The sequence below is a fragment of the Phyllobates terribilis genome, unplaced genomic scaffold (genome assembly GCF_046119375.1).
Source record: "Phyllobates terribilis strain yellow unplaced genomic scaffold, ASM4611937v1 Scaffold_1__5_contigs__length_1240528914, whole genome shotgun sequence".
Lineage (NCBI taxonomy): Eukaryota > Metazoa > Chordata > Amphibia > Anura > Dendrobatidae > Phyllobates > Phyllobates terribilis.
The window spans coordinates 234,077,973-234,101,437 of NW_027362761.1; the positions used below are offsets into that span (position 1 = coordinate 234,077,973).

General features: G+C 41.1%; 1 protein-coding gene across 1 annotated transcript in view; it reads left to right on the forward strand.

The window, feature by feature from the left end:
* The window catches only part of RNF212B (ring finger protein 212B), a 190,031-nt gene that overhangs the window by 115,856 nt on the left and 50,710 nt on the right, over positions 1-23,465 (forward strand). The window contains exons 8-11 of the mRNA XM_073666158.1: positions 63-94; positions 272-336; positions 20,517-20,565; positions 22,805-22,859. Coding sequence (XP_073522259.1) covers positions 63-94; positions 272-336; positions 20,517-20,565; positions 22,805-22,859 — 201 coding nt within the window. The remainder of the gene's footprint in view (positions 1-62; positions 95-271; positions 337-20,516; positions 20,566-22,804; positions 22,860-23,465) is intronic.

A 23,465-nucleotide genomic window follows, 5' to 3' on the forward strand; every position in this document is an offset into this window, starting at 1 on the left:
GATGCTTCTTCCTATATATCCAGTTCCATGTTTTTATTAAAGCTGTTTGTTTTACTTTTCAGAGTTCCATAAGTAGGTCACAAAGTAGCAGCAGGTGAGATCCTTATCCACATATATTTCCTACATCCTGGGGAAGTATCTAATAATAGTGACAGGAGAGAGCTAAAGTTAAAGCTTAGAGACCTATTGAATCGTTTGTATCAACAAGTACATGCTGAACTCAATGAACTTTACTGAGCTTTGTTGATTAATGATGCTTGTTTCCTGTTAGGTCTACTACACCTCGACCAGTTGCCATTACTCCTCCATCCCAGACAGGTAGAGACCTTGCCAAATGTGTGTACTTAATTTTTCCCACAGGCCTAAGTGGAAGTATTTTTATTTCACCTTTTGTAATGCATTTTATTAACATGTATTTTTGGCCATAAAGAACATTGAAAATTTTAAGTATAAAAGTAATTTAATTAAAAAATTGCTTTTCTGTTTTAAATAAATTGTATTACAGAATTTACATTGTTCCTGAGTTTTAGATACATTTTACTGCTAAGTTCCATTCACAATTCTGGCTTAAAGAAGCACTCCCATCAACATTTTTATCCTCTTAATATATTGCAATTATCTGCACTGTGTACTAACAATTGTTAATTTTGCCTTTCTACTCAGCTAATTCTTCTCTTTTCCATTAGGTGTATGACATCACGTGATTAAAAACTGACTAGCTGAATCCTCCTGAGCTCTATGTAGAAACAGGAAATCAATTTTCCGTGTACGACTCATCAGTTACTGCAAAAGCCAATGGCATGGGGTAGGAGGGAGCAGCTGGGTCAGGAATTGAAGAAGGGAATGATTTCTGCAGGGACAAGAAACTTCCCGTTTCTACGTAGAGCAGAGAAAAGCGAAGGATTAGTTGGGTAGAAAGTGAAGATAAGCAATTGTAAGTTCACAGTGCTATATAATATGATGATTGCAATATATTAACAGGATAAAACTTTGATGGGAGTGCTTCTTTAAAGGACATCTGTTAGCGGGTTTTTGCTAAATAATCTGGCAGCAGCATGATATTAGGTCAGAGACACTGATTCCAGTGATGTATCATTAATTTACTGGTTACTGCATCACAGTTTTCTCTGCTGCAGATCTAGCAGAGCTGGAAATGTTGAGCCCTGTGTAACTCCACCCACACTACTGATTAGCAGCTTTCTGTGTACATTGTATATTGACAGAAAGATGCTAATCAGTGCGGGGGCATGGTTGGACAAGGAGGCCAGTTTTCCTGTAGTGATAATCTTTTGCTGATAAAACACTGACAGTATTGAAATGGTAAAATACAGCTCAATAAGTGACATATCGTTGGATTGAGTCTCTCTGCTCCTACATCATACTGCTCTCAGATTACATAGCAAATATCTAGATTCCCTTTAAGAAATGAAGTCTTCCAACATTCAGGGTATTATGTAATTTTTATATTCTGAGAATGTAGCCTTTATAACAGGCACTGTTCAGTTAGATTAAAAAAAATGACAATAATTGTGTTTCTATAGCTCCAACATATTCCGCTGCACTTTATAAATCAGAGGAGACATGTACGAACTATATAAGACTTTACAATATTCAGCGCTGGGGTCCTGGGTTCAAATCCCACCAAGGACAACATCTGCAAGGAGTTTGTATGTTCTCCCATTGTTTGCGTGGGTTTCCTCCGGGTTCTCCGGTTTCCTCCCACACTCCAAAGACATACTGATCGGGAACTTAGATTGTGAACCCCAATGGGGACAGCGATGATAATGTATGTAAAGCGCTGCGGAATATGTTGGCGCTATCTGAAAATAAAGATTATTATTGGTCACACAGAAATACATTATTCAACAATACAATACAATACAATCAAAAGGCATGAGGGCCCTGCTCGCAAGCATACAATCTATGAGGAAATAGGGGGTAAAAAAAAAGACAAAAGGTAAAAAGTACTTGTTGTGTATGGTCCAGCCGTGGTCATAATAAATAAATAGGAGCAGAAATATAATAATAATAATTTTTATTTTTATAGCGCCAACATATTCCGCAGCACTTTACAAATTTTAGGGTACCAGAAAAACGGTACCAGAGATATCCGTGTGTCCGTGTGTGTCACATGTGTGGCCACCGTGTGACGCATCAGGATCACACGGACCAGGCGCTTGGGAATCAGTGCTAAAGTGTCTTTTAGTGTGTGACAGCAGCCAAACATAGAAACACGTTATGAATCTGGTATCACAGTAATCACACCGACCCGAAGAACAAAGTCGTCTAATCACTTATACCGCACGAGCAACGGCGTAAAAAATAAATAAAACCAATTCTTCACCTGCTGTTGATTTGTTCGTTCTTCCTCCCAAAGATAGCAGTAATGCTTGGCTCAAATTTATCCTGCGCTGAAGTGCTTACATCGAGGTTTCAATGTAAATCTCTGAAATACGTGATTTAGACGGAATCCCCGGCAGAAGTTTCCCTGTAATGAAGCAGACGGAGGCACAGTGGACACCGTCTGCCCTGTGTTCCGACGGTGTCCGTCTTTTTAGTCGTGCATAAAACGCGGTCAGCCACAGTTTTGTGCACTTCTGAAAAGAAGGACACCGCTGAACAAAGGCCAAACGGATTCCAGAGTAACTGTGCCGCCTCATTATAGTGAATGGATCCCTCGGGGGTTTCATCTGAATCCCTTCACTCGGATAGAGATGGAAGCCCCGATATAAGTGCTCAGCATAGAGCACCGGATAAATGTGATCCAAAATGTTATGCAAAATGTTCCCAATAAAAGCTTCAACTCAATCTACAAAAAAAGCCCCCACTCAGGTCTGTCATCTGTTATCAGAAATATAGGGGGCGTCTACGTTACTGGTAGTACAAAGGTTCTGGAAAAGCGCTATGGCTCCTCGTCCCCCAAAAGAAATTTAGTGAATTCTGCTCTCCCAAATCCAAATTCCCCCCTCCCTTCTGAGCCCCAGTGTGTCTAAACCACATTTAGTGTCCAAATGTTGGCATTTCTGTAGCAATGAGAGCCAGCTTAATTCACAGGTGCATGTCTCCAGAAGTATGAGCTGGGCACAACGTACTGAGCAATACAACATACTGGTCACTACAATGGCAGTTTGCAATTTTCACTCCGCAACATCCACTACTGTGTGAGCGAAATACGCTCTCTTCTACACTGTGTGCAGAATTATTAGGCAAGTTGTATTTTAGAGGATTATTTTTATTATTGATCAACAACTATGTTCTCAATCAACCCAAAAGACTCATAAATATCCAAGCTTAATATTTTTGGAAGTTGGAGTGGGTTTTTTTTAGATTTGGCTATCTTAGGAGAATATCTGTTTGTGCAGGTAACTATTACTGTGCAGAATTATTAGGCAACTTAATAAAAACCAAATATAATCCCATCTCACTTGTTTATTTTCACCAGGTAAACCAATATCAGTGCACAAAATTTAGAAATAAACATTTCTGACATGCAAAAACAAAAACCCAAAAAATTAGTGATCAGTATAGCCACCTTTCTTTATGATGACACTCAACAGCCTTCCATCCATAGATTCTGTCAGTTGCTTGATCTGTTTTCGATCAACATTGCGTGCAGCAGCCACCACAGCCTCCCAGACACAGTTCCGAGAGGTGTACTGTTTTCCCTCCCTGTAGATATCACATTTTATGATGGACCACAGGTTCTCTATGGGGTTCAGATCAGGTGAACAAGGGGGCTATGTCATTATTTTTTCTTCTTTTAGACCTTTACTGGCCAGCCACGTTGTGGAGTAGTTGGATGCATGTGATGGAGCATTGTCCTGCATGAAAATCATGTTTTTCTTGAACGATACCGACTTCTTCCTGTACCACTGCTTGAAGAAGTTGTCTTCCAGAAACTGGCAGTAGGTCTGGGAGTTGAGCTTCACTCCATCCTCAACCCGAAAAGGTCCCAGAAGTTAATCTTTGATGATACCAGCCCATACCAGTACCCCACCTCCACCTTGCTGGCGTCTGAGTCGGAGTGGAGCTCTCTGCCCTTTACTGATCAAGCCTCTGGCCCATCAAGAGTCACTCTCATTTCATCAGTCCATAAAACCTTTGAAAAATCAGTCTTAAGATGTTTCTTGGCCCATTCTTGAAGTTTTATCTTATGTTTCTTGTTCAAAGGTGGTCGTTTTTCAGCCTTCCTTACCTTGGCCATGTCCCTGAGTATCGCACACCTTGTGCTTTTTGATACTCCAGTAATGTTGCAGCTCTGAAATATGGCAAAACTGGTGGCGAATGGCATCTTGGCAGCTTCACGCTTGATTTTCCTCAATTCATGGGCAGTTATTTTGCGCCTTTTTTGGCCAACACGCTTCTTGCGACCCTGTTGGCTATTTGCCATGAAACGCTTGATTGTTCGGTGATCACGCTTCAAAAGTTTGGAAATTTCAAGACTGCTGCATCCCTCTGCAAGACATCTCACAATATTGGACTTTTCAGAGCCCGTCAAATCTCTCTTCTGACCCATTTTGCCAAAGGAAAGGAAGTTGCCTAATAATTAAGCACACCTTATATAGGGTGTTGATGTCATTAGACAACACCCCTCCTCATTACAGAGATGCACATCACCAGATTTACTTAATTGGTAGTTGGCTCTCAAGCCTATGCAGCTTGGAGTAGGACAACATGTATAAAAAGTATCGAAGTGATCAAAATACTCATTTGCCTAATAATTCTGCACGCGGTGTATGCCTTTCAGGCCATGTGCCCACGTAGCGTTTTTGCGGCGTTTTTACGGCAGCGAAAACGCTTGTAAAACAGTCTGCCATGCAAAGCAATGTGAATTCGGATGTGCTGTACACATGGGTAATTCGCATTGCGTTACAAAACGCAGCATGACCATTTCTACTGCGATTACGCTGCAAATTCGCGGCCATTGAGGAACATTGAAACGCAGCAAACCCTCAGGTATATGTGGATTTGTTGCGTTTCAATTAAATTCAGTGGCCGCGAATTTGCAGCGTAATCGCGGTGCGTGTGGTACCCGGGATGAAGAGGAGGCTACAACTCCTCTTCATGCCGGCTACCATGCGGTGAAAAAAAGAAATAAAAAAGTTAAAAATAAACAAAACCTGTATATTCACCTCTCCGGCGGCTCCTGGTCTGCTCCCGGCCACGTCCTCTCTCCTTGGCGTCCCGTGGTGTACTGTCAGGACCTGCGGTGACGTCATTTAGTCACCTGATGGTCACACGACCGCTGATGTCATTGGTCAGGTGATAGTCGGGTGACCATCAGCTGACTAAATTACGTCACCGCAGGTCCTGACAGTACACTGCGGGACGCCGAAGAGAGAGGACGCAGCGGAGAGGTGAGTATACAGTTTTTTTTTAATTTTTAACGTTTTAATTCTCTTTTTTTTTACTATAGATGCTGCATTTAAAGCATCAGTTGGTCACACATTATAAATCCATGCCGGTTGTATGGATTTACAGTTATATGAAAAAGTTTGGGCACCCCTATTAATCTTAAGCTTAATGTTTTATAAAAATTGGTGTTTTTGCAACAGCTATTTCAGTTTGATATATGTAATAACTGTTGGACACAGTAATGTTTCTGCCTTGAAATGAGGTTTATTGTACTAACAGAAAATGTGCAATCTGCATTCAAACAAAATTTGACAGGTGCATAAGTTTGGGCACCTCACCAGAAAAGTGACATTAATATTTAGTAGATCCTCCTTTTGCAAAAATAACAGCCTCTAGTCGCTTCCTGTAGCTTTTAATGAGTTCCTGGATCCTGGATGAAGGTATTTTTGACCATTCCTCTTTACAAAACAACTTCAGTTCAGTTAAGTTTGATGGTCGCCGAGCATGGACAGCCCTCTTCAAATGATCCCACAGATGTTCAATGATATTCAGGTCAGGGGACTGGGATGGCCATTCCAGAACATTGTAATTGTTCCTCTGCATGAATGCCTGAGTAGATTTGGAGCGGTGTTTTGGATCATTGTCTTGCTGAAAGATCCATCCCCTGCGTAACTTCAACTTTATCACTGATTCTTGAACATTATTGTCAAGAATCTGCTGATACTGAGTGGAATCCATGCGTCCCTCAACTTTAACAAGGTTCCCGGTGCCGGCATTGGCCACACAGCCCCAAAGCATGATGGAACCTCCACCAAATTTTACTGTGGGTAGCAAGTGTTTTTCTTGGAATGCTGTGGTTTTTTGCCGCCATGCATAATGCCTTTTTGTATGACCAAACAACTCAATCTGGGTTTCATCAGTCGACAGGACCTTCTTCCAAACAGAAATTGGCTTCTCCAAATGTGCTTTTGCATACCTCAGCCAACTGTTTGTGGCGTGCTTGCAGAAACGGTTTCTTTCGCATCATTCTCCCATACAGCTTCTCCTTGTGCAAAGTGCGTTGTATAGTTGACCGATGCACAGTGACACCATCTGCAGCAAGTTGATGCTGCAGCTCTCTGGAGGTGGTCTGAGGATTGTCCTTGACTGATCTCACCATTCTTCTTCTCTGCCTTTCTGATGTTTTTCTTGGCCTGCCACTTCTGGCCTTAACAAGAACTGTCCCTGTGTTCTTCCATTTCCTTACTATGTTCCTCACAGTGGAAACTGACAGGTTAAATCTCTGAGGCAGCTTTTTGTATCCTTCCCCTGAACAACTATGTTGAATAATCTTTGTTTTCAGATCATTTGACATTTGTTTTGAGAAGCCCATGATGCCACTCTTCAGAGGAGATTCAAACAGGAGAACAACTTGCAAGTGGCCACTTTAAGTAGCTTTTCTCATGATTGCATACACCTGGCTATGAAGTTCAAAGCTCAATGAGGTTACGAAACCAAAAAAAGTGCTTTAGTAAGTCAGTAAAAAGTAGGTAGGAGTATTTAAAACCAGAAAATGATAAGGGTGCCCATACTTATGCACCTGTCAAATTTTGTTTGAATGCAGATTGCACATTTTCTGTTAGTACAATAAACCTCATTTCAAGGCAGAAACATTACTGTGTCCAACAGTTATTACATATATCAAACTGAAATAGCTGTTGCAAAAACACCAATTTTAAGAAAACATTAAGATTAATAGGGGTGCCCAAACTTTTTCATATAACTGTATATTGTGTGACCAGCTTGTCAAGCACTTTTCCAAGTGATGCTCAAAATCGCTTGGAAAACTGCTTGAAAAAACGCATGCGAAAGCGCATGTAAAAACGCTTCTCTCTGGCAGAAAAAACGCATGTAAATCTGCATGTGTTTTTTTTCTGCCAGAGAGAGGCAAAAACGCTCTGCATCAAATCTGCTACATGGGCACATAGCCTCAAACTCCAAATTAAGGCTGGGTGCCCACGTAGCGTTTTTCAAGCGTTTATGCTGCGGAATTTCCGCAGCGGAAACGCTTGTGAAACGCTAGGTAATCCGCACCCCATGGTCCCCAAGGGGATTCCGCATGTTCTATGCACATGCTGCGGATTTTTCCGCAGCGTTTATGCTGCGTACAAAAATCCGCAGCATGTCATTTAATTTTGCGGAAGCGCAGCGGAACTCCCGCCATTGACTTGCATTGAAACGCATAGAAACCGCGACTGTACATTTGTACAAGCGGCTTCTATGCGTCTCTATGTGCGGATGGTACCCAGTTCTGGAGGAGAGGAGACTCTCATCCAGACCTGGGTACCATTGTACCTGTAAAAAAAGAATAAAATAACAAATAAAGTTTATACTCACCTTTCCGAAGGCTTGTCTCTGAATGCCGGCATCGCTTGAGGACCTGCAGTGACGTCACAGTCATGTGACCGCAGGCCCTTCACCGCTCTGTCTCGCGATATGCCGGCAGCCGGGAACCAGACAGGAACGAGCGCTGCTGCACACACCGGGGCCTCGGGGGTGAGTATAGCTTTATTTGTTTTAATTTTTACGGTTCACACTGTATAAATCCATGCCGTTTGCATGGATTTATACAGTGTGACCTAGTTGTCAAGCACTTTCCAAGTGATGCTATCGCCTGGAAAGCGCTTGTCAATCTGCATGCGGAAACACATGTGAATCCGCATGTGGATCCGCATGTATTCTGCAGGAAAAACGCATGCACAATCTGCATGCGTTTTTTCTGCCAGGGAGATGCAGAAGTGCTACAGAAATTTTCTGCTTCATTTCTGCATCGTGGGCACATAGCCTAATAATATTTGTTTTACGAGCGCTTGGGAAATCAATACAGCACAGCCTTATGCGATGTAGCCAGGATTTCTGGTTTAGTAGCACATGTAGGTACTTTAAATAGGGTCACAGACAAAGGAAAAGTTATGGGCCAATAGGAGCTTTAGGGGAGTGAAAAGAAATATGAAACTTCCCCACCCATCAATGTTACTTGATCACCATTACACAGAAGTTACAAGACAAGATAGATATCTCATACTCCAAATTGATTCTGTTCTCTCACATTTTCCCCCTTTTGTGACCAATTATGGGTATTTCAGTAGGTATATTGGAGCGTGCTATTCGCTTTCTCAGGACTTTCCTACCTGCTTCACCTCAGTTCCCTACCTGAAGACCTATAATTGTAACACAACACTGGATCTCTTCTTGTCTGAGGTCCATAATATACAACTAGGGGATCTTTTGACATGGTTTCTCTTACAGATGGACTCAATTACTTGGGCATAACACAGATTTGCGCTTTTACGGCTATACATACTAACAAAATAATAATAGTAGTTGCATATATGTATGATCCCTGAGGGCCCTCCGCTTAGACCCTTGAAGTATTATAACTCACAGGACTGTGAGTACAAGACCAACATTCCCTAGATGACGTACTCGTGTCCATGTCTTTTAAGAGCACCTGGTGATGTGTGATGAACTTGTTATCTCATTTAATGTCCTTGTTAGGGGCAATGACGCCGCTACCCCCATTAGAACAGGTAATAAGATCATTCTGCTGGTGGTAACTCTTTACAGGGGCTGCTTGTATCCAGGTGGGTTTTCCCTCAAGTTTCACTAAATTTGCTGTGGTTAGGAGAGCCTGGAATGACATCAAATCTTGGCTCTAGGCTCTTTCTTCATTGCTTCCTTGGTGACTGTGTCTGCACGCGTATTTCATCTGGCTTCATCCATGTCAGCTCAGGTGTAAGTTTTATTTTCACTATGCCAAACTTAGTAACAGGAGAGCCTTCATCAGGGCCCTTATGCACTCTGCGGGTTTTATAGGTTTCTCATGTGACTTTAGAAAAGATCAACTATCTACACACACATTTGGCCATCTTACCCTTTGCCGCTCTACACGCCTCAGTGAGTGCCTTCAGCTCTGCCTCCTGTGCTAACAGATGAGGAGGGAGTGGTTTGGCTTTTATTACTTCATGTTGTGTGACCACAGCATATCCGGTGTGGAACTCACCATCATCTTGGTATTTGTGTCCATCTACAAAAAACTCAAAATCTGCATTACAGTGGGTTCATGTGAGACATGTTCAAACCCTGTCGTTTCTTGTTGCATCAGAGATACACAGTCATGGGGTGTATGTATGTCGGCTATTTCCTCCTCTGTCAGAGAATATAAAAATAGTTCATTTTCCCCATCTTTCCCCCCTTTTTGTGTTTCAATAATTTTTATTAAGATTTTTATAAAATTATAAAGGGATGGAAAAGGGGGAATGGGAAGTTAAGGAACAAGTGGGTAAAGGGAAATATTTATTAGGAGGGGAAACCAGGAATAAGTAAGGAAGAAGGAATAGGGAAGATAAAGGAGAACTCAGATTATAATGTTGCGATTAGTACATTCATATAATATAACACAAAAAATACAGTAAATTAACAAAAAAAAACATATAAATACTTTCCCCCCTTTTTGAATCGACTGCGTAGCTGAATTCAAAACTGCATTGTTTGAGTTCTACATTTGGGGGCATAAGGAGGGCACATTGAAGTCGAAGTTGCCGGGTCATTGAAATGTGTCTTGGTTGTATCTTACTGAGGACACCATGAATGTCATGCTGATTGTAAAGTGTGACCTTGTAATCAAGAACTATTTCTGTGGCCTTTTCAAACATGGCTTGAGCTTGAACAGCAGAAATGGCTCTAACACAAGAGGGTGCACCTCTGGCAACAGGATCCAGCCTAGCTAAATAGTAAGCCACTGGTCTTTGTTGTTGTCCGTGTTTTTGGGTAATGCAAGCTGCTGTATTGTGACCTTTCTTTCCTCTGTGAAATGTCTGGTGCATTGTGACAGGCAGTGTCATAAGAAGACTACCTTCTGCTGATAAAACTGTGGTTTCTTTTTAGAGGACTTACATGCATGTTCTGTTAGGAAATACAAAAGTGAGATAGATGACTCCTGACATGAGATTTGATCAGGACAAAGTAATAAATCATCCAGATACTATAAACTAAAGCAACACAACCTCCAGATATGGAGGAGTCAAATTTTTTTTCAAAATGGAAAACATTGCAAAAGTAGATATTATCTGTTAATTTTGGGCACCTTGTAATAGCACCATCTATGTAAATTGTTTATGACCATGGAAAAATAAATAAATAAAAACAAATAAATACTGGCAATCTGGGTGCAGAGGCACGGAAAAGAATGCATTTTCTAAGTAAATCACCATAAAATGCTTTGATGATTTCTCAAAGAAAAACATTAATTGCATACATGGCAGACCTGGCTACCCAGTATCTATTATGAAAACAAAATAAAAATTTGTCTGGAGTTCATTTTATTCATTGGGGTAGAATCCGTAAAATTAGAATTCCTGCCATTATAGTTTTGAGTATCAACTCCTGCTTCTCCCATTTAACCAATTACAAAAGACCTTTTAAATCCTTTCCTCTTTTCAAGACATATGTTAACAAGCCACTCCCTAATGGATTCCTTATTTCATTCACAAAAAGCAATTCCAAACATGGCCTCCCAAGTCCATTCAATGAAAATGAAAAACATATTTTTCATCATCTCATCTTTCTCTGATATATGTAATTTAGCCCCTTTCTGACATTGTCAGTAATAGTACGTCCCTGTGCCCTGGGCCTATTGGACCAGGCATGTACTATTACTGACCAGCGATCGGGCCCACACACAAGCTGTGCATACGCTATCGCTGCCGGGTGTTAGCTGATTCTCACAGCTGACACCCGGCACTCGGTGCCAGGAGCGGTCCCGCACCAATCCCGGCACCTTAACCTCCAAAATGCTGTGATCTAAGTCGATCACAGCATTTCAGGAGCAGGGACAGGAAAAACAGCCCCTCCTACTTTGGATCGGAGACCCCGCGCTGTCTGCGCATGGTCCCGATCGTTGCCACGGTGACCCGATATCGTCATGTCACCAGACACCAGCAAGTTACTTTGATCATGCGCAGTGCACGATCAAAGTAACTTGTGTCTGCTGGGCTGACAGGTCATAATGTATAGCAGTGATCCTGCACTTCTATACATTATAACTTCGATCAGACTGCAGAAAGTGAAAGTCCCATAGTGGGACTAAGTAACAAAGAAAAGTAAAAAAAAAAAAAGCTGTAAAAATATTTAAAAAATAAAATATATATATATATATAATACATATATATATATATATATATATATATATATTTTATTATACCCATAAATAAATATTATTATGAAAAAAAAAAAAACAATAAAAGTACACATATTTGGTATCACTGCTTCCGGAACGACCTAACCTATAAAACTGTCCCACCAGTTAACCCCTTTAGTGAACACGATAAAAAATTAATAAAAGACGAAGCAAAAAATTGTGAAATGGTGCTTCATCATCATACCGCTGAACAAAAAGTGGAATAAAACGCGATCAATAAAACGAATATAAATAAAAATGGTACTGCTGAAAATGTCATCTTGTCCCACAAAAAATAAGCCACCATACAGCTCCATCAGCCGAAAAATAAAAAAGTTATAGCTCTCAGAATAAAGCAATTCAAAAAAATAATTTTTTCTATAAAATAGTTTTTATTGTGTAAAAGCGCCAACACTTAAAAAAAACGATATAAATGTGGTACCGCTGTAAATGTACTGACCTGAAGAATAACGCTGCCTTATCAATCAATTTTAACACAGGCGGAACGGCATAAAAAAAATAAATTCTGAATTGTTGGTTTTTGTTTATTCTGCCTCCCAAAAATCTGAATAGAAAGCGATCAAAAGATGTCATGTGCCTGAAAATAGTACCAATAAAAACATCAACTTGTCCCACAAAAAAACAAGCCCTTACATGACTTTGTCGACCAAAATATGGAAAAATTATGGCTCTCAAAGTATGGCGAAGCAAAAAACAGTCTTTGCAAAACAAAGGGTTTTTTAGTGTGTGACTGCTGTCAATCATAAAAACCCCAAATAAATCTGGTATCCCTGTAATCGCACCGACCCGAAGAATAAAGTCGTCTAATCACTTATACATTAAGAGGCACGGCATAAAAAATAAATAAAACCTGCTGCTGATTTGTTCATTCTGTGTCCCAAAGATCGCAGTAAAGCTCGGCTCACATCTATTCTGCGCTGAGCGCTTACACCGGGGTTTCCAAGTAAATCTCTGAAATACGTGATTCAGACGGATCCCCTGGCGGAAGATTCCCTGTAATGAGGCAGATGGAGGCACCGTGGAAGCCGTCTGGCCTGTGATCCCTCGGAGTCCGTCTTTTTATTAGGCGTGCATAAAAGTGCCATCGGCCACAGTTTTGTGAACCTCTAAAAAAAAAAAGACACCGCTAAACAGAGGCCAGACAGAGTCCAAAGTAACTTTGCTGCCTCACTATAGTGAATGGATCCCTCGGGATAGGGTTGTGTTAGGGTTAGGGTTGTGTTAGGGGTAGGGTTAGGGTTGTGTTGGGGTTAGGATTGTGTTGGGGTTAGGGTTGTGTTAAGGTTAGGGTTGTGTTAAGGTTGTGTTAGGGGTAGGGTTAGGGTTGTGTTGGGGTTAGGGTTGTGTTAAGGTTAGGCTTGTGTTAGGGTTAGGCTTGTTAGGCTTGTGTTGGGTGTAGGGCAGCGCTAGTCATCATACTCAGGGATACTCACTGCACCGGGTCAATTAAAGCACTCCAGCCATGTTTTTCCAGTTTTCACACTCCAGCAGTTTATTATACTTCATAAACTGCTGATCACACAGTCCATTTTAGTGGCTCACCGGCATATTACACACATAACATTCGGGAGCCTTTCAAATGGCAGACAGGCCCTCTTGGCTCCAGTTACATCCCTCAGCAAAGTCACTTATATCAATGTCCACATCAACGCAGTGTTTTTACCTTTGCTGGGTCGTAGCTGCTTCAGTCTGCTTTGTTCCGCCATCACTGTGGCTCTAAGGCTTACCAATTGTGGTCTCCAGCCCTTTTGTCGTCCAAGGCTGCTGGCATCTCTCACACACAAGGATCCAGCCTTTTGCCCTCCAGGACTCTCCAGGCTTCAATAGGCCTCACTAGGCCTCACACTCCAGCGGTGTCCCACACGGGAACAGGCCTCACGCCTTACACACACGCCCTGTGTCAAGACTACCAGGGTTTATATCCTGTATTACACACCCACAGGACCTGTGCTGATGTCAGTCATGTGATCAGACATTCTGTGCATATAGGACCTGTGCTATGTCACAGTCATGTGACCAGTCACCTGAGGGGGAAGGTACATGGTCGGCCCAGAACACACCCTGGACTATTACAGTAATGCCAAGCCAGCCGCTGCATTACATGGGGTTAGGCTTGTGTTGGGGTTAGGCTTGTGTTAGGGTTAGGATTACGGTTAGGATTAGGGTTGTGTTAGGGTTAGGGTTGTGATTTTTTTCAAGAGTAAAGAAAACAAATGATGACGATATGGTGACTACTGTTGAGCGCAAGTGCTTGCTACTTGAGTTTGCTCGGGTATGCTCCGAGTATCATGGGTGCTCAAGTCAAGTCTCCACCCCGCATGTTTCGCTGTTATACAGGCAAAAAAAAAAAAAAGGGGGTGATTGCCTGCTATACACGAGCAATCCCCGCTTTTTTTGGATGTCTAACAACCGTAAAACATGCGGGACGGGGACTTGTGCATGTCACTCGAGCACCAGCGATACTTGGTCCATACTCGAGTAACGAGCACTTGCGCTCAAGACTAATGACAACATATTCAATGCGATGACCTAATGTTATCAAATTCTGTGTCATACCTCTGGGTTCAAAAATGTTCACTATACCCCTTGATAAAATCCTTGAGGGGTGTAGTTTCCAAAATGGGGTCACTTGTGGGGGGTTCAGCTGTTCTGGCATCTCAGGGGCTCTACCAGTGTGACATGGCATCCTCAAACCAGTCCAGCAAAATCTGAACTCCAATTTGGCGCTTCATCCCTTCTGAGCTTTGCACTGTGCCTCAAAAGTAGTTTTCGACCACATATGGGGTATTGGCGTACTCAGGAGAAATTGCACAACAAACTTTTGGGACCATTTTCTCCTGCTATCCTTGTGAAAATAAAAAAAATGGGGCTAATACAACATTTTTGTGGGAAAAATATTTATTTTTCATTTTCACAGATCAACGTTGTAAAATTCTGTGAAGCACCTGAGGGTTTAAGGTGCTCGCCACGTCTAGATAAATTCCTTGAGTGGTCTAGTTTCCAAAATGGGGTTGCTTGTTAAGGTTTTCCACTGTTTAGGCACATCAGGGGCTCTCCAAAAGCGACATTACACCCGCAGACCATACCATTAAAATCTGTATTTGAAAACGTCACCCCTTCATTTCTGAGTCTTGACGTGCTCCCAAACAGTAGTTTTCACTCACTTATCTGCGCACCCAGGAGAAATTGAACAGTAAATTTTGGGGTCTATTTTCTCATGTTACCCTTGTTAAAATGCAAAATTTGGGGTGGAAAAATTAGATTTATTTATTTTCACAGATCAACATTCTAAACTTCTGTGAAGCATCTGGGGGTTCAAGGTGCTCACCACACATCTATACATGTTCATTGATGGGTCTAGTTTCCAAAATGGTGTGACTTGTGGGGGGGTTTCCACTGTTCAGGCACATCAGGGGCTCTCCAAACGCGACATGGCATCTACAAATTATTCCAGCAAATTTTGCATTCATAAAGTCAAATGGCGCTCCTTCTCTTCCAAGCCCTGCCGTGCGCCCAAACTGTAGTTTACATATGGGGTATCGGTGTGCTCAGGAGAAATTGCACAACAAATTTCGGGGGCCATTTATTAATCCAAGAGAAATACCTTGTTGTGTTTTATTAGAGATTGCTGGCTGTGTTTTATTAATGTTCTGCTTGCTCGTCATTTCATGTACACTAATTTAAATTGTAAAGTGTCCAGCATTCCACTAATCTCATTAGTATCTCAGGAGCCTCTAACCATTGTTCAAAAATCGTCTAGGCCCATTGTGTAAGTGTTGAAAGAAGATCTGTTGGAGCCTTCACCCTTCACCACAGGGAGTCTCACATGTAGACCCAGGTGATGAGATCCACCTGAGAAAGATACCAGGTTGTAATGAAGATGTCACCTGGCCCCATGAATATGTTGTTTGGGGTTGCCAGGAGGGACCCACTGGTCGCCTGCAACCCACGGAGACATTCAGAGAAGCCAGATTGGGACCCGCCGGTCATCTGGCTCCATGGAAACTGTCAGAGACGCCAGATTGGGACCCTCGGGTCTCCTGGTCTTGTACCTCGATGGACTGCGAGCTTCCTAAGCTTGTCTTTACCTTCTCTCTGTGGTGACCCGCCAGAATCAGGGGGCCGCTGGTTGAGGTAGTTGGCCCTGGAAGTCTCCAAAGTCACAGCTGTTTTATCCTAGGCGGGCGGAGAAGGAAGGGTGAGACTGTGTAATGCTGTACCATCTTGGATATTTGCTGGGATTGTTCTGTGTGTTTATTGTCCACTTTGTGGTTCAATAAGTATTGCCACGCTGTTTTACCCTCACCCTGTGTTGTCTGAGTAGTGTTACGCCCACGGAAGGCCCTGGGTCTTCACAGTGCTCCTTCCCTTCCGAGCTCTACTGTGCACCCAAACAGTAGTTTTCCTCCACATATGGGCAATCGACATACTTAGGAGAAATTGCACAACAAATTGTATGGTCCATTTTCTCCTGTTACCCTTGTGAAAATGCATAATTTGGGGCTAAAATATATTTTTGTGGGAAAAATTTGATTTTTTTATTTTCATGGCTTAACATTCTAACCTTCTGTGAAGCATCTAGGGGCTCAAGGTGCTCACCACACATCTATACAAGTTCCCTGAGAGGTTTAGTTTCCAAAATGGTGTCACTTGTGGGAGTTTCCACTGTTTAGGCACATTAGAGGCTCTCCAAACACGACATGGCGTCCACTATTGTATGGTCCATAAAGCAACATTTTTGTGGGAAAAAGTAAAATTCTCATTATTTTCTTGAACATTGCTTTAATTCTTGTGAAGCACCCATAAGGGTTAATAAACTTCTTGCATGTGGTTTTCTACACTTTTAATGGTGCAATTTTTGGGTATTGTCTGTCATACAGGTCCCACAAAGTCACTTCAAATGTGATGTGGTCCCTAAAAAATAGGTTTTGTAAATTTTGTTGGAAAAATTAGAAATTGCTGATAACCATTTAACCCTCCTAACTTCCTAACAAAAAAAAATGTTTATAAAATGCCGCTGATGTAGAGTAGACATGTAGGAAATCTATCTAGTTTAACCCCTTTAAAGCCCATGACGTACTAATACGCGTCTGTGCCCTGGGACTTAAGAGCCTGACCCGTATTAGTACGTCATCGCGATCGCGAGCGCACACAGGTTGTGCGGGCGCGATCTCCGCCGGGTGTCAGCTGATTATCACAGCTGACACCCGGTACTATGTGCAGGGAGCGGTCCGGCACCGCTCCAGGCACATTAACCCCCGCAATGCTGCGATCGAAGTCGATCGCAGCATTGCGGTGGCTAAGGGGAGGTGATCGCAATACTCACCGCCTCTTTTGGCCACCAGCGCTGTCTGCCGCGGCTTCCCGGGTGTTGCCATGACGATCCGATGTCGTCATGACAACATCTGGGTCACCAGACAGCAGGAAGATTTTTTGGTCATGCGCAGTGCATGACCAAACAATCTTCTCACTGTGCAGCGCTGACTGCCTGCATGGCACAGGGATGGTGCTCCATCCCTATGCTATGCAGGCGATCAGAATAAAAAAAGTGAAAGTCCCCGAGTGGGACAAAGTAAAAAAGTAAAAAAACTCTCAGAAAGTGAAAAAAAAATAAAAAAAATAATCCACCAAAAATAAAAATATAATGTACCCATCAATAAATATTATGAAAAAAAAAACACCAAACAATAAAAGTACACATATTTGGTATCGCCGCGTCCATAGCGACCTGACCTATAAAACTGTCCCACTAGTTAACCCCTTCAGTGAACACAGTAAAAATAAAAAACGAAGCAAAAAACAATGCTTTATCATCATACCGCCAAACAAAAAATGGAATAACACGCGATCAAAAAGACAAATATAAATAAAAATGGTACAGCTGAAAACGTCATCTTGTCCCGCAAACAACAAGCCGCCATACAGCTCCATCATCCGAAAAATCAAAAAGTTATAGCTCTCAGAATAAAGCGATGCAAAAAAATATTTTTTTCTATAAAATAGCTTTTATTGTGTAAAAGCGCCAAAACATAGAAAAACTGTATAAATGTGGTACTGCTGTAAACGTACTGACCCGAAGAATAAAGCTACCTTATCAATTTTACCACACGCTTAGTAGAATAAAAAAATGTAAAAAAAAAAACAATTCCTGAATTGTTGGTTTTTGTTTATTCTGCCTCCCAAAAGCTGGAATAGAAGGCGATCAAAAAATGTCACAAATAAAAACGTCGACTCATCCCGCAAAAAACAAGCCGTCACATGACTTTGCTTTGTCGGCCAAAATCTGGAAAAATTATAGCTCTCAAAATATGGCGATGCAAAAACTAGATTTTACAAAATATGTGTCTTTTAGTGTGTGACAGCTGTCAATCATAAAAACCCGATATCATTCTGGTATCTCTGTAGTCGCACCGACCCGAAGAATAAAGTCTTCTAATCACTAATCAAATTTTACAATCAAAAAGTCAAATGGCGCTCCTTCCCTTCCGAACCCTGCCGCGCGCCCAAACAGTGTTTTTCCCCCACATATGGGGTATCTGCTTACTCAGGAGAAATTGCACAACAAACTGCATAGTGCAATTTCTTCTGTTACCCTTATGAAAATGCAAAAGTGGGGGCTGAAAAACATTTTTGTGGGAAAAATGTGAAAATTTTATTTTTACGGCTTAATGTTATAAACTTCTGTGAAGCACCTGGGGGTTCAAGGTGCTCACCACACATCTAGATAAGTTCCCTGAGGGGTCTAGTTTCCAAAATGGTGTCACTTGTGGGGGGTTTCCACTGATTAGGCACATCAGGGGCTCCCCAAATGCAACATGGCGTCCGCTAATTATTCAAGCAAATTTTACATTCAAAAAGTCAAATTGCGCTCCTTCCCTTCCGAACCCTGCCGTGCGCCCAAACAGTGGTTTCCCCCCACATATGGGCAATCTACATACTTAGGAGAAATTACACAACAAATTGTATGGTCCATTTTCTCCTGTTACCCTTGTGAAAATGCATAATTTGGGGCTAAAATATATTTTTGTGGGAAAAATTTGATTTTTTTATTTTCATGGCTTAACATTCTAACCTTCTGTGAAGCATCTAGGGGTTCAAGGTGCTCACCACACATCTATACAAGTTCCCTGAGAGGTTTAGTTTCCAAAATGGTGTCACTTGTGGGAGTTTCCACTGTTTAGGCACATTAGAGGCTCTCCAAACACGACATGGCGTCCACTATTGTATGGTCCATAAAGCAACATTTTTGTGGGAAAAAGTAAAATTCTCATTATTTTCTTGAACATTGCTTTAATTCTTGTGAAGCACCCATAAGGGTTAATAAACTTCTTGCATGTGGTTTTCTACACTTTTAATGGTGCAATTTTTGGGTATTGTCTGTCATACAGGTCCCACAAAGTCACTTCAAATGTGATGTGGTCCCTAAAAAATAGGTTTTGTAAATTTTGTTGGAAAAATTAGAAATTGCTGATAACCATTTAACCCTCCTAACTTCCTAACAAAAAAAAATGTTTATAAAATGCCGCTGATGTAGAGTAGACATGTAGGAAATCTATCTAGTTTAACCCCTTTAAAGCCCATGACGTACTAATACGCGTCTGTGCCCTGGGACTTAAGAGCCTGACCCGTATTAGTACGTCATCGCGATCGCGAGCGCACACAGGTTGTGCGGGCGCGATCTCCGCCGGGTGTCAGCTGATTGTCACAGCTGACACCCGGTACTATGTGCAGGGAGCGGTCCGGCACCGCTCCAGACACATTAACCCCCGCAATGCTGCGATCGAAGTCGATCGCAGCATTGCGGTGGCTAAGGGGAGGTGATCGCAATACTCACCGCCTCTTTTGGCCACCAGCGCTGTCTGCCGCGGCTTCCCGGGTGTTGCCATGACGACCCGATGTCGTCATGACAACATCCGGGTCACCAGACAGCAGGAAGATTTTTGAGCACCTTGAGGGGAGCGGTTTTTAGAATGGTGTCACTTTTGAGTATTTTCTGTCATATAGACCCCTCAAAGTGACTTTAAATATGATGTGGTCCCTAAAAAAATGGTTTTGTAAATTTTGTTGGAAAAATGAGAAATCGCTGATCAACTTTTAGCTCCCCAATAAAAAAATGTTGTTTCCAAAATTGTGCTGATGTAAAGTAGACATGTGGGAAATGTTATTTATTAACTATTTTGTGTGACATATCTCTCTGATTTAAGGGCATAAAAATTAAAATTTTGAAAATTGCAAAATTTTCCAAATTTTCGCCAAATTTCCATTTTTTTCACAAATAAACGCAAGTGATATCGAAGAAATTTTACCACAATCATGAAGTACAATATGTCACGAAAAAACAGTCTCAGAATCAGGGGGATCCGTTGAAGTGTTCCAGAGTAATTACCTCATAAAGTGACAGTGGTCAGAATTGTAAAAATTGGCCTGGTCATTAACGTGCAAACCACCTTGGGTTGTAAAGGGGTTAAGGGCATCAAAATGAAAAATTTGAAAATGTTCACTTTTTGCCAAAGCTCTGATATTTTCGCAAATAAACGCAGAAAATATCGACCTAAACTTACCACTAACACAAAGTACAATGTGTCACGAAATAAACAGTCTCAGAATCACTGGGATATGTTGAAACATTCCAGAGTTATTACCACATAAAGTGACACTGGTCAAATTTGGCTTGGTCGGGAAGGTGAAAACGGGATTCGGGGAAAAGGGGTTAAGATCACAACTCTGTAATTCAGTGCAGTTTTGCATCACAGTGTTCAATCGTGCTGCAGCTTAATGGCATGTGAGAAAATACCCTTTGTTAATAGAATAAGAACATAAGGAGCATATCATATGATCACTTCAAGTCAAAGCATTCTTTCTTTTTATTCTTTTTAAATTGTGAAAAATAGACATAACTTTACCTAAACATTTTGTATTGCAGTTACTTCACAACACAGCTTTCATCAATATGGACAGATGAACGGGTTAAGGCAAGTAGAATTGAAAACACTGACTTCTTTCTAAAGAATGACTCATTGTGTGAAATCTAATCTGTACATCCGTATCAGAGAATGCATCTATGATTTTAGCTGGCTGCAGTGGTGCTTGGAGTATCAGCAATATGAGCATACATCTCTAAAGATGACAAATCTTACTAGTTAGTGTTGAATGTAACTTTCAAAGAGAATGAATTTTCTTAAATGCGGACTGTACTTTCAACAAACTTTGCATAGATCCATAGTACTTGCATATATAAGGATAATTCTACTTCTTTCTCAACTTCTGAGCCACTTTTTCCCCTCCAGCCTGTCTTCTGAACTTATCATCCACTTGATGAAAGCAGCATAACTTCTTTTGCTCAAGTCAAGATGGCCTGCCAGCACAGTGAGGTCTCAGGTTACAACTCCTATTACCATCTACAGAGAGGAGGTTGGAGAAGTCAGCTGTAGAGTAAGAAAACAGGCAGCAGGAGACACAGAAAGATCAAGCTGAGCTTTGTAACAAGTCTATTACTTCACCCCAGAGATAGATTCACATGTACACTGATCTACACTACTCGGTAATTGCATGGTTCTTCTATTTGTGTGCCAAGGACTGAGGAGTGAGAATCCCATTATGTGTGCTGTACTCTGCATGGAAGACATCATAGCAACTAGCCTGCTCCCTCTAGCTCAGTGTCTATTGCAAATAAAGAGAGAGAACATACAAATGGTAAAACTGGTAAACATTGTAGGATACAAAACATAAATTGGACAGAAATAGTGTTATTCCTCATGTACACAGATAGCAATTTATTCTGAAAAGTTACTTGAAAGTATAATTCCGCTTCAAGTTTTAATCCAGCCTTATTTTCCCATCTCTTTTTTTTACCTTTTTCATAACCAATGACCGTGAACTATCATGGAGACTGTATGCTCTGTAAAACCATCCAATAATGAATTCCTTTCTCATCTGCAAAAATAAAAAAATTAACAATTTGCATCAAGTTATGCTGGATCAGATTTTCAGCCGTGTTTGTCTGGTGTGTCTGTTTTTCTCCATCACAATGGCATCTCTTTTTCTGTAATGTTAGAAAAAAATATCCAAGCAATTCCTACCTACTATATAGTGAATGACACACGGATGATATCAGTTTGAGATTTTTTTTTTGTCACAGATGCATTGAACTTCATTGGCAAGTTTTATCAAATATTAAACAGACATGATTTTTTTTGTGGACACTGGGTTCACAAAAAAAACAGATATGTGAACAGCCCCGTAGACTCTAAAAAATAGAACATGTACATGAAAAACAGATGTGTGAATGAGGCCTTTGGAAGTTTCCGCAACACGTTATCGCCTATCCATTGAGTAGGTGATAACTTAAAGGGATATTCCCATCTCCAAGAGCCTATCCCAATATGTAGTAGGTGCAATAATAATAATATTAGCAAATACCTCCAATTAGAAATGTAGTATAGTTTTTCAGATTTACTATGTCTCTTTCCTCATGTGCAGGCATTGCAGGACCTCAGGTATCCATGGTTACGACCACTAGCTAACTAGCTGTCACTATATCAGTGGTCGTAACCATGGATACCTAAGGTCCTGCAATGCCTGCTCATGAGGAAAGAGACATAGTAAATCTGAAAAACTATACTACATTTCTAATTGGAGGTATTTGCTAATATTATTATTATTGCACCTACTACATATTGGGATAGGATCTTGGAGATGGGAATACCACTTTAATGATCGATGCTGGTCCCATTGCTGGAACCCCTAACAATCCTGTAAACTGGGTCTTGATATACACGATTTGAATGGAGCAATGACCACACGCTGCAGGAGTGCAGTATTTGATTATAAACAGCAGTCTCATTGTTATGTACAGCTATTGCTTTTCAGCCATTATATTTCACTTCAGAACCCTGTTGTCTGGATTGGCGGGGGTCTCAAGGGTGGCACTCTTAGCAATCAGCAAGTTATCGCCTATTCTGCAGAAAATTCCTTAAGGAATCTAGAGCAGTATAATATGTTTTACGTGTGAAAAGCATGTAGGTTGTTAAAATATGGATATTAGATAAACCAGAGTGCAACTAGTTTAGCTCCTCCTGCTACCAGCCTCTTAATGAACCTTCTCTTTGTAACTGTCTGATGGACAGGATCATAACTTTTAAAGTGTTCCCTGAAACTTTTTCTCAATTTAAACATATTCTCCTTTTAATTCATTCACGCATTTATTTTCAGCCACTCATCATCTGCAGAGTCTCCATATGTTAGAACTCAGTCAGGAACAGGCAGCGTAAGTGTCAGAAAACCGTTAAAGTCTAATCTGGAATTCTGATGTAATATGCTATTCTTATACCATCTCAGCGAACAATCCCCTACACAGGAGTACTCGCTCTGCTAAGTGCTCCTGTGTTCTTTATGAGAAGGCCTCCGACTGACAGGTTGGCTGGTGGCTTATCTCAGGAAAATTGATTGTTTTTAAGCAAGCTGCTAGTTTCAGTTACATTATTTTGGAGTAAATATGACATTTTGTGGAAGTTCAGAGAATGAAAATGACTAATTCTTGCATTTCAATATTTTTTCCTGTTTTGGTGCTTATGGGATTAATAATTTAATATTTTATTATTTTGGGCAATTATGGACTCGGCAATACTAAATGTTTATTTTTTTGTTTGTTTTTTACATTTTACTATTTTACTATTTACGTTTGGGACACTGCATTAACTGCGTTTGCCTACAAATATCAGTCCACTGCATTAACAATATACTAAATTACAAATTTTATTGTGTACAATTACAATCAGCTCTTACAGATAAAATTAATAAATATACGGAAATTCATCACAAGAAGCACATTCAAAATGTAATTAAGAAATGGCAGTTAACAGGAACAGTGGAG